Source organism: Triplophysa rosa, linkage group LG24 (genome assembly GCF_024868665.1).
Source record: "Triplophysa rosa linkage group LG24, Trosa_1v2, whole genome shotgun sequence".
In the NCBI taxonomy this organism is placed as follows: Eukaryota; Metazoa; Chordata; class Actinopteri; order Cypriniformes; family Nemacheilidae; genus Triplophysa; species Triplophysa rosa.
In genome coordinates, this window is record NC_079913.1 from 10410341 (window position 1) to 10423279 (window position 12939).

At 38.4% G+C, this 12939-nt stretch overlaps 1 protein-coding gene across 3 annotated transcripts in view; it reads right to left on the reverse strand.

Moving 5' to 3' along the window:
* pawr (PRKC, apoptosis, WT1, regulator) overlaps nucleotides 1–7046 on the reverse strand; it is a 48644-nt gene extending 41598 nt beyond the window's left edge. Inside the window, exons 1-2 of one of the 3 annotated variants that reach the window (XM_057324346.1) lie at nucleotides 6842–7046; nucleotides 5943–6541 (exon numbers count right to left, since the gene is read on the reverse strand). In XM_057324346.1, coding sequence (XP_057180329.1) covers nucleotides 5943–6410 — 468 coding nt within the window. In that variant the 5' untranslated portion in view covers nucleotides 6411–6541; nucleotides 6842–7046. The other 2 variants (XM_057324347.1, XM_057324348.1) reach the window with 2 other exon arrangements.
* Between the last annotated feature and the right edge of the window lie 5893 nt (nucleotides 7047–12939).

Sequence of the window (12939 nt, forward strand, 5' to 3'; positions counted from 1 at the left end):
TGCAGATAAAGGCAGAATGAGGAAGGTTTCTTCCAGACAAATTCATCGGATTAAGAGAGCAGCTGCAAAAATGCCATTGCAAAGCAGCAAACAGGTATTTGAAGCTGCTGGTGCCTCGGGAGTCCCGAAAACCTCAAGGTGTAGGATCCTCCAGATGCTTGCAGTTGTGCATAAACCTACTATTCGGCCACCCCTAACCAATGCTCACAAGCAGAAACGGTTGCAGTGGGCCCACACATACATGAAGACTAATTTTCAAACAGTCTTGTTTACTGATGAGTGCCGTGCAACCCTGGATGGTCCAGATGGATGGAGTAGTGGATGGTTGGTGGATGGCCACCATGTCCCAACAAGGCTGCGACGTCAGCAAGGAGGTGGCGGAGTCATGTTTTGGGCTGGAATCATGGGGAGACAGCTGGTGGGCCCCTTTAGGGTCCCTGAAGGTGTGAAAATGAACTCTGCAAGGTATGTAGAGTTTCTGACTGAGCACTTTCTTCCATGGTACAAAAAGAAGAACCATGCCTTCCGTAGCAAAATCATCTTCATGCATGACAATGCACCATCTCATGCTGCAAAGAATACCTCTGTGTCATTGGCTGCTATGGGCATAAAAGGAGAGAAACTCATGGTGTGGCCACCATCCTCCCCTGACCTCAACCCTATTGAGAACCTTTGGAGCATCCTCAAGCGAAAGATCTATGATGGTGGGAGGCAGTTAGCATCAAAACAGCAGCTCTGGGAGGCTATTCTGACATCCTGCAAAGAAATTCAATCAGAAACTATCCAAAAACTCACAAGTTCAATGGATGCAAGAATTGTGAAGGTGAAATCAAAGAAGGGGTCCTATGTTAACATGTAACTTGCCCTGTTAGGATGTTTTTGATTGAAATAGCTTTTGATTTCAGTAAATATGACCTCCTAATGCTGCAAATTCAACAAATGACCATTTTCAGTTTTTTACAACCTATGAAATGTTTTCAAACTCTGTTGTGCATAATAATTTGGAACAGTGCATTTTGAGTTTTTCATTTTTTAAATAAATACTGTTGTCAGTGGGAGGTTTGTTCAATAAAATTCCAAATGTACCCTAACTGTTGATTACTTGAAAATTATACTGACTGTCATTTGCATCGACAAATTAGGAAAACCAGAGAAAGATATGATTTGCATAATAATTTGGAACGCAGTGTACAAACATATCCCTTCCTTAGAACACTAAAGTTTTATTTTAAACAAACGTTGATGACTAAATAAAACCTCATGTCAAAAAGCAGGTTAATAAAACAGTGACTATTTAAGATGCTACAATACATAATTATTTTGTATTGTGTTAGTCACAACAATTTCTGTATTTACATTTTTGTAATAGTTTTAATAAGTATACTATTATTAAAAAACAAAATAATATTAATCAAGAATGAATAAGTGACTGTAAACTCAAAATCAGTAGTGTAACCAAACTGTCCGTGGCTCCCAAGAAAACCAAGTATGCATCACAAACAAAGAACAGCGTAAATAATGAATTAAGTCTGTCTGTCTCCCGCTTGAAAAGACTAAACGGCTAAATAAGGTGAAGTGTAATCTGAGGAGATCGGCCACTCACAGGGACAGTGCTACAGTCCCTTTCATTGCATTGCGGCTCTTCGATTATCGCTCTGATTTGGTCCGACAGTTAAATGGATGGTAGAACATCATGCTTCAACTATTGCGCAGCAGCACATTAACAAGAACTGACATCTGCGGGACCTTCCCAGGTCAAGAAAGAAACTACAGGACAAAAGTGTATAGCAGAACTCCAGATCTAAGGTGCCTGTTTTACTGAGTCACAAATCTCAGTTTGCAAAGTTCCCCTTCAATCGTCTTGTAATTTCTAATGAATGGCATTACACCTCACGCAAAGAATGCAGGAATGTTGCTGATACAAACATCAACGGCCACACATGGTAACAAATAAATGCAGGAATGTCCCTCTTGAAAGGATTACCAAAAATACTCCACTATGGTTGGTATACGGCCTGGAATGTTCTGAAAACAAAAGAAGAGAAAGCAGAGGGCCGAGGTAATAACTGGTTGCTCACCTTACTTGACCATGACTGAATACCAGAGGTATTTGTAGTGTTGATGTGACTGAGTTTGGAAAAAGTTGTGGCTGTAAAGCATGTTTAAATCACGCTTGTTTACGTGACAAAGTTTCATGTCAGGCAGTACAGCATGGCCAACCATGGCGAATGTAAACTCCCATTGGACTGCAATAACAAAATTTTATGTTTGACAAAAATGCCCTTTTTTTTTTACTTGACGCTATCCACTAACAAGTTGATCTTCGACTGCATGTTTAAAACCAAAGAGTTCAAAAGCAGAAAAATTGGTATAACGGAGTGCAAACTAGTTTTGATTTGCTTGTACTAGGGCCATGTTTGGTTAACCAGACCCCGCAGGTCACTCGAGGCAGAAGATAAGAGGACTGTTTCCCGTCTACATGACTGTTCCCACTGCTAAAAGTTATTACCTTTTCATCTACAACAAACAAGTTTCCGAACCAAAGTGATGAAATAATGCAGAATACAGGAATTGACTGTGATCACAGCCCTACAGCAAATTCACAAAGGTAAATGTAAACAGTAAACTTTTGCATATTTATCCCATCACAGCATGTATACCAGCTTCAGATGTGCTAATCTTCCCCACACAGAGAGAAAAACAAACTGGCTCACTGCAGCAAGCAATTCCTTTAGCAAGATAAAATCATAAATATTTCTCCAATTAGGCTTGTGAATTTCATCCAGATGGCCTAAATAAAGAAAGAACTGAGTGAAATATTCCCCCTGCTGACAAACAACAACATACAGGTTCAACCAACATCCATAAAACTCCACATAAGCTACGAACAAGAATGCAGCTGTTTATGCTGAATTTGTCATCAAAGATAGGGATGCACCGATACCATTTTTAAAGACCGTGTACGAGTACCGATATTTTATTTCTGGCACTCGCCGATACCGATACCTATAACCGATGCCTGTATAATGTACAATAATGTTAATAAACCAGTATCTTACTGGTACATTTTCTTTTTTTCTTTTGTTTTTAGGTCTACTTAAATTGAAGTACTATTTTTTAATCAAGTTCTATTTTTTATGATAAGTAGCACAATTTTACTAGCACATTTACTAAAGTAAACAATATACTCTGTGGTCAAATTATAAAAAATTTAAGGGGGGTGGTGTGGTAAAATGTGAGTGTATTATAACTTTGAATTTTATTTTGACGGGACGCCGCAAAGAGCGTTTGTTTAAGTTAACCGGACTTTTATTTTGACGGATCGCCACAAATGGTGTTTGTTTCTGTATTCGCGTCCTCTTGCAGTGAAACGCTGGCGCTGAAAGCTCCAAAAGCACAATGCGTTCAGTACACGCAACCGCACCACTCTTTCACACACGGTAACGCAAAACAAGCAGAATACATATTTAAACAGTATCTGAATATTTCGTTAACTGTTACGTTAGCTGTTCAGCACTAATTTCTTGTTAGGAAATGCCTGGATTCCTCGATTCCATCCGCGTTTTCCGCATTGCGGAAATCATAGGGCTCTATGTATGTCACGTGAGGTATCGGTCTTTGGTATCGGTGTGTCATTACGAGTACTAGTACGAGTACATGAGCTTGGTATCGGGCCGGGGGGCGGCTCACAAGGGGACCCCTGCTGACTTCCAAGGGGGCCTCAGGATGACTAATAATTTTAAGTGACAATTAGTCATTTTATTGTAATTTTATGACATTTTAAAGACAATTTGTTGTTTTAAAATTAGTCACTACTAGTCACTTAAAACAACTAAAAACCAATATATTTCTTATTGTTTGTCCATTTTTATATTGAATAAACACATTTCCACTAATATGAAGCTCTGAAACATTTTATTGGATAGGAATTTGGGGTTTTTGTGAGCAGGAGGGGGGCATTTGAATATTGTTGAATAAAGTGGGGGGCCTTGGAGCCAAAAAGGTTGAGAACCCCTGGTCTACGGTCACACACAAGATACACAACCCTGGATCATTTTTTTATTGTTATGACTGGTAATATGAACTTTGGAATTCATAACCTTTAACACAAACAATGAGGATTAATGTTATAGATACACATATACAAAACGCCAAATAAGGTAGCAGAAACAAACTGTTTGCTAGCAGCTATATCTCTCCTCAAAACTGCTGACGAATTACTCTGAGGGAGTTCCAGAAAGGTTATCGGCCCCATCAAAATGACAGCGTGAAACAAAGTTCAGTTTTGGCCGCATAGCCGGGGCGCTCCACAAGGGTCCAATAACTCACAGAGAGCTGCTAAATGCACACGGTCGAACAATGCGCCCTATAAATCAACTCTGACCAGAGAAGGAAGTAAAAAGAACCACCACAAATTCACAACACATCTAGAAACGTCATGCATGTCCAATGCACTGCATACCAGCATGTCATTTTCTCAACACTGGGACAGATGCTTTGCGCATTTTCGAGCAGACAAAAATACACACGCACACTTTGCTTAATGTGGTGGACCATGACAGAATCAATTTCACGTCAACCAGCAGTCTTTATCAGCAAAGAAGATCAGCATCCAGGTGCAGACACAAACACTTCTACTCACACACTGCATGCCATGCTCCCTCGCTCATGTTCATTCCCAGACAGAATAAAAATAAAGTGTCAAAACAATAAATGAACGCAACCAGACCCGCATATTCATCCCTCCTGCAGGTCCAGAGAGACCACGGAGTATAAATGTGTATACTTGCACACTTATCGTGAAACCCTAACATTAAGACTTGGCCTACAACCACTTCCCAAACAACTTTACCCTGGCACAGTATGGAGACTAATGACAGGATGTCTTTAGCCAAAGCAGACACAATGGTCAGCTTCCAACGGTTAATAGCCGCGGGGCAGGGGAGCTGGGTGGCGCGCACACATTCACAGCTACAGAATGTACACTGTGCACTAACTAGGAACTAAGCCAACAGCATACTGTGCTAACAATGATTATAAGGTCATGTGGGGGAATGTGATGTGTTGATCGGCACATGATAGTGTGGTTTAACTGGTGTTTCAGTTGGGCATGTTTTGGGACAAACACACATTGAATGTCATTTTTTATGCATATAAACATGGCTGATAACACGATTTCGTGTTATAGTTTAGAAGAAAATTCAAAGTTCTTGTTACTTGTCGGTGTTTAAATCAATTATAATCCGTCAACAGGTTATCAGAGCACTCACTGCTTTCTACCTTTGATTTATCCAAGTGCTGCATTGAGGAGGACTGTATGAAACAGATATTTTCCTCACATTACATAAGGCATGCAAGTTGACCGATGAAGTGAAACTTTATGACAGATTTATTGATGACAGCTAGATTACAGTGCACGCAATAAACCGGCTTTGTTTGTCTAACTCCGGTGAAGTTTTGTAACTTGTGTAAAGCAAAATTCAGTTGCAGTAATGCCAGCTAAGTAAACATGAACCTAAACATCACCTATAAAAGGTACCTAGCTTTAGGTAGTGTACCATTAACACATTTTCTCTACTTTCGTCACAACTAACCATTTACTACAGTTGTGCAAATAAAAAGTGGTTAGAAAAAATGTCAATGTCATGTTTTTGGAAACTGATATGGAGGTATTTCACCATGCTTTTGGGTAGAGTACTATGGTAAAGCTATCTTGTACTACTTATGCAAATGTGGTCGCAAGAATGTCAACTTAATGCCAACTGGCCTGCAAATCACGTGTAGAAGAACTATTATGGCATTTCTGTGTTTCTTGCTATGGATATACCATGATTTTGGAGACTAAAGTGGTGGCATTAGTCAAAGAACACAATGGATTTACATTTTACACGAATTATTCAGCACCATCTTGTTACCGTCTGATATTTAAAAAGTTGACTTACCTCATTGGACGGTATGCTGACAACACCTGTCGACCTTCTCTTCTCTCTTAGCTTTCTTTTCTCGATCTGTCCTTTGCCTTTCCTGGCGCTGGGTCCCGTGCTCTTCTTCTCTTTGCTCTTGCCGTGCGTTGGACTGTCCTTATCACTGTCATCCACACCGACCGGACTGGAACCGTCTGTCTGCGAGACTCCACTCACTTTCTCCGGCGTCTTCTTCAAGTTTCCCCCGGGCGGCTCGGATGTCTTCGGCTCGTCCTCCGGTCGCCTCAAAGCGGATGAAGAGTTAGACCGGGCCACGGGATATGTGGACGCGCAGTTTACCGAGCTGCCGTTGTTGTTTAACTCCGTGGTTCTCCCGGTAGCGGCGGCGATGTCCCCGAGCAACTTCGCTCTCATCTTTTCGCGCTTAGCTTTCCATTCCTCCAAAAAGTCCGTTGCGCTGTTAGATTTAAATCCACCCGTTGCCATGGTTTCCTTTTATGCACTTCTAAAACTTATCATACGGCCAAACTCACTTTGTACTCGGGTATATATGCTTGTTTAGGTCCACCACATTCCTTTGAAGTGTGTTTGGAGACTTTTTGAAATAAACACAGGCTCTGAAACAAACAAACAAAGTCAGTCGTTTTCATTGACAAACATTAGTTGAAATACATCAACAAACTGTCACAACATCAAACAAAAGTCACACGTTAGCTTTTCGCGTGCACGAGTATCGCTGCATATTTCGCGAGCTCGGTTACAACATTACACAAGTTTCGTTGCTGTGCTCGCGTGTAAAGTTACCTAGCACTTTCGCTTGCTGCTAAAGTTCACCGAAACTGTTATTAACTCACGTCAAACCACCAGGAACTCTCGGGTAAATGTTATCTCAAACGAAAGTGACCCACAAAGCTCACCTGCGTGCTCTTGAACGCTCCTCAGGAGTTCAGGTGAACTGGTCGGTGGAGTGAAACGGACTGGAGCGCCGAGTTCTGCCCTCTGCCGAAGAGTTTCCGAACATCTACGGAAACTTCCGAAGGGACGAAATGAATGGAGATGGACGCATGTTACGATTACTGACACATTTAGTGTTGTTTTCATCGTTACTTTGACGTTTATATTATTATATAATATGAACTTTTCTCATTGTATTTCTTTTTAAACACAGTTTACTAATTTCATCGTTTATTTGAGCACTATCGTTTGACTTTTATTTGACTTTGTAACTTAAATTTCTGGTATGATATTTATTGATATCACTTTGTTTGTTTGATTCCCTATTGTTATTTTACTTTGAAGACTTTTTTAACACTCAAACTTCCCAAACGCTCCCCCAATCTTATATTGGTTGGAAAAATGTGAGAGACCCGCCCCCAAACTTGGGCTGAGCCAGCGTTGCTGTCAAGTTGCTATTTTCATGAAATTCTACCTACAAATGGCCTACTTACAGTGTATGCATAATAAAATGACATGGAAGAAAGCATTACAACATGAAAAATTTGCATGTTTATTATTGCACCTGTCCTAAAATAAATAGACAGAATACCTAAAATAATTTTAAATGTGTCTTCTATTTGTTTGTTTTTTCCCCCACAGAATCCACAGAAACAAGACGTATTTGTCTATATATAGATATGTACAAATTCAGGTCATGCAAACACATTTTCAGAATGTTTTAGCCTGCTTTGGAGAAACTCACTCGGAAAGCAAACAGTCTTCTGTCACTCATTGCTTTGGCTCTGGTTCCAGCACAAACTTTGTTTTACCTTTTAAGTAAATCCCACTTAGCATTCCTAAAGTGCATTTCCAAGGGACCAGATAAGAGAGGAGTTACTCCCACTTTGAGAATTAAATTTAGTTTACTTTCTTATCATTCACAAGTCTTTTCTAAAAAGCTGTTTGATATGTTTGGTTCACTGGAGTGATTCATCCACTCTCAATGTGCACTAACACATCTCTAAGGAGATGCAAGTCATAAAATGTCTGTAAACTGCTATCTGTTTACTTTCCATGATGATACAGTCTCCCAGCTTATTTAATTTCTCCATGGATCCTGCAGTGAAGCAAAAATAATTTGCATGCTGATTTCTAAAAGAATCAATGGCGCAAAAGCACAACCATATTTGGAACTGTGCAACAAATTACACTGGCACATTGTCATTTTTGCCATGTTTGAGTAGCATTTCAACTCACCTATTCACTTATTTTTACATTGGAAATGATGACCTCATGGTCTATGGAATATTAATGAGCGATAATTCACAATGCCCTGAGATGACCATCATATTTTAATTTAAGACAGAAACTAGCATAGCCTAATATTAAAACAATAATAAAAATGATTTAGTGTTGTCTCAAGTGATATTTTTTAATTCAATTCAATTCAATTTTATTTATATAGCGCTTTTCACAATGTGCATTGTTCCAAAGCAGCTTTACAGGAGCAAATAAGAAAAACACAGAAAGGTAAAACACAGCACAGTGCATGGTGTTTATAGACCAAGCAAGATCATTCTAATGAATAATATCTAATAAATAAATGAATAAATAAATAAATGCAGTCTCCCGGTGAGCAAGCCAACACTGCACTGCTGTGTATAAGGTCCTTATAATTGTTATTATTTGCAACATCACAAGCAACACCATTTAATGACATGTTTTGAAAAATACATTATAATAAAAATGTTATCATGGTAAAAAAAACAATACAATGGCTATAAAAACACTATACACACCACTTTTAAAGCTACAGTTTGTAAAAACCGCCGCTAGAGGGAGCACGATCAAAACAACAACAATGGCGTATAGCTTGATGACGCTGTGAAGGAGCGTGGAATGATGGGATTTGTTGTCTTCAACTCCACCTCTGATGGCCATCAATCAGACGGGAACGAGAAATCATGTTAGCGTATGAGGTAAAGTAATGACGTTTTATAAATGTTGCGTTATAAATGTAAAGGTGGTAACAAAGGGTAACGCGGATATGACGCCATTGACAGGCGACTGCACAGCCCCGTGTCACTGTTTAGAAAGGTGATTTTCTCACGATTTACAAATAGTTGGAAACATTTGACATATTGTAAGTACTCAGCTGAACAAAATATATAAGACTGGCCTAGTGGTTTTTGGATATTTTACTGCAAAATTGTTACAAACTGTACCTTTAATATGGCATGTTTTTATCCTAATCATGTCAGAGCAAAACCTACTATAAAATATAATAATAGCCTACCGTTGGGTTGGGTGTACTTTTATTAGTAATCAGTCAATAAAATCATAATCTGTCCATTTTATTCCACTCTCGCTTACAAAAAAGCTTCAGATTGATTGTAAGGATTTTCAGTGCACAGCCCTCTTCAAAACATTCCACACGTTTCTGCCTGGATTTATGTCTGGGTTTTCCAAAACATAAATCGTATTTAAAAGCCATTCCCAGTCAGCACTACCCATGATTCCTTCAGACTAAACCCACGAGAATGAGACTTGTTGCATAAAAGCACTCTGGGTGATTATTTGGTTATGATCTTCTTTATAATTACGGCTCAGAAGTTTTACTTTGAAAATGTAATGTTTTGCCACATGGTTTAACTGGTTTCTGGCAAAAACTCGATTTCAGTGTTCATTATCTTTTGTCCCAAAAGTTGTCAATTATAAATTCTGCTCATTGTGACTCCCAGCACCCTTGTAATCGGTACAAAGCGCATGAATGGCGATTCGATTCTCCATTTCCCTTCTCTAATGATGGACCATAACTATGCCATCTGTGTGGTGCCATCTGCTGAGATGGGTGAGAGTTGTTACACAAAATAGGTCATTCAGTATGTTCTGGGCCATCCATATTTTACCTGGACAGATCCGAGAGAGTTATTTGACTGGGTGGCACTATGGGAATAACTTTATGTCCCTAAAAATGTCAGATGTTTTACTGGCATGTTAAACTATTGTCAGCATTGTTGAACAGAGGCATGGGAATTTCAAAATTATGACACATTAAACGAACCAGCTGTACTCATTTATTCACCCGATGTCAAATGTGCCTTGTTAATATTTCAACACAAAAGCATAACTTTCATAACTGAAGACTGAGCAAAGAAAAATTGCTTCAGATATTCGATTACTTTCTTAATGTTCCAGCGCATTATTACTCTCTCCTGGGGTGAACATGTGATATTAGTCCCATCTGAAATGAGCACCAAATACTTCAGGCTCAATAACAAAATAAGTCATCTTACCCAATCAGATTTTAACTGCGTAGTGACAAATACCCAGAACGGCAGAGGGCAGTTTCAGGATATTAAAGGAAAAATCATGTGCTAGCGTGTTTGTTGACTCATCCTTGTGTGTAAATGCAGTTGAAACAGAATTACACAAGACACTCTGGAGGAATTAAAAGCAGAGTGCAGCTTGTTTGTTTCAAGGCAAATAAAAGCTTGGAATGTGCAACGAGTAAGGCCTTTATAAAGTTTTTATTGTTGAAACATTTCACCATAATAAACATCTTTTGTTGTGCCATAGGCGGTTTCAGCGGCAACAACATAAACGTTATGCGGCCCAAACTTAACTTCTAGTAGACCTCCGCAAAGAATTCATAACTGTTGAGTAGTTTTAAATGAATACAATGAATAAACAATACAATTAAATACTAAATAAATTGTTATATAGCCAGACCAATAACCAATTAAAGACAGGAAGTAAATCAGACACGTGCGTCCGATAAAACCTTCTAAAACACTGCTCTTCTGAACAGATGGATCTGATGCTTTTAAGAATATTGTACTCACAGTCGTCTATAATCACTATATTGAAGTGACTATGATCAAATTTAAAGTTTGCAGCTTTAATTCTTACATTGTAACATTCTGTATTACAAAACACTAAGTCCAGTTTAAGTAAACAAGCAAGTAACAAACAAAAGTCCATTCTTGGCAAACTGTCAAAGATCACCAAAAATGCATTGTAAATTTGACCAAAGACAATGACAAAAATAAATACACAGGAGCAGTGAAACAGCAAAACAACACCCAATGAGCAAACAACATGAATAACCCAATAAGAGAATCAAAACTTCAATAAACAAAAAGGGTGGAACCAAAAAAAAGACACTATTAAAAACGAGGACAATAGCAAGTTAAGAATTGTTAAGATTGATAAGAAAATGTTTGACCTTCAAAAAACATGAACAAAATACAGGAAAACAGGCCAAAGACCAACAACCAGAACAGGCAAACACATATCCGTTAATTGTATAAATAATCCTTTTAGAAATATTGTTTGTGTAACCATGAGCACATTTTTGGTCATGCCAGAAGTTTGACAGATGTACCTAACCCTACACGTTTGTAAACAATTCTATTGCTCTCATGTTCACTCAAGCAGTATTCTGGTTTTACCAATGGAAAACATTTCGCAATTGAACGCATGTTGTATTGTACATGATTATTGTGGGCAGGTTCAAATTATTTTCTCGCCAGAATTTCATGAATGTCCAAAGACGTTCCTTTAAGATGTTCAAACGCGAGTAAAACTAATAGATCCAGACAAATGTGACAGGGTAACAAGAGATGAGCCTTGACTATGGAGGCAGAAACCATAAGCTGTTTTATAGGTCTGCGCCAAGTATTCAGCCTCAGCCCACGAGCCTAGAATTAAGGTTCTGTGAAAGCTGATTTCTTTCAGGCCACCACAGATAATTGAGATAAATTAGGAATTAAAGAAGCCTACAGGAACTAGGTCAACCGGGCAATAAATCATTCAGTTTACTAGAGCTCCTCAACTGTGACCTCAGTACAGGTAAACACACAGGTACAACTCAACTGGGGAATGTTGTTTCGAGTGTTTGAACAATGACGTATGGCCTGAAAATCTGCATTCCATAGTACTGAAGTCACCTTCAAGACAACTGGAGTTTAAGTGTGTCATCTCTTAATAATGTTAAATAGGTAAATTCCAGCAGCTATAAACGTATTTTGTGCAAGATGCTGGTTGTGCTTGAAAATTAACATATGCATTATTAATATTACACAATTTCTCTTTTTAACAGCATGTAAAATGCTTTATACATGTCTAAACATTTAACCAGTAGTCGTCGTCACATTACTTTACATTTACTCATCATCATATTTATCCTTGTAATCCAATAAAATGTCTTTTTTATGGTGTTAAATAATAAAGTGTACCATGTGTTATTTATTCAAATAAAATGTGGAGTGGATATTTATGAAATTTAATTTGTGAAATGACTGAAATGTGACCCATGTTTCCCTTTGCTGCATATCAGCAAATCAGAAAGTATTGAATCAGTTTGTTTCCATAATTTTATTTAAATCTTTTTCTTTTTTCTGCTGTTAAACTGGGAAACTGTTTAATTGATCTTCACGTTAATGCTGGTATCTTATTAGATCAGTGATCTTGGAGCTAGAACCAGAGGAATGAGGGGCTATCTACGAGATTTCAAAATGGAAAAAGACAGAAAATGGTCCAGTTGCATGACTGTGTGCAATTACTGCCCATAGCAGCACTTATCCCAAAAGCATCATTTTGAGCCTTTCGTGCCGAAACGCCACAACGCAACAGGCAGAGCTCTCTGCCAAGCACATTTATCATAGCAGTATACAAAAGGCCCAGGGTTTTGCAATTGTTGTGCAATACAGAAATTATAAGGATTATTTTAAGATGTTTTAGGATTATTGTTGTTCTATTGTACACACTAACAAACTTTATATACAAAAATGCAGGCCTTATGCAAGACCAGAAGAATAAACACGACAGACTCATCAAGAAACAATTTTCCTGTTTTTCCTGTTAACCAAACTGCCAGGTTGAGAGCTTATAGGAGCAGTGCCGATGTGATGCTGCTGGAGTCTGTGATGCGCCATCTAGTGGTACTGATGTTGGTTGCAGTTTAATATTTCCAAGTCTTTTTTTTAACTAATTTAATCCTAAAAATAAATAATCATTAAATAAATTAATCCTGTGATCATTCATGTCTATAATTGAACACAATAAAAACACAAAG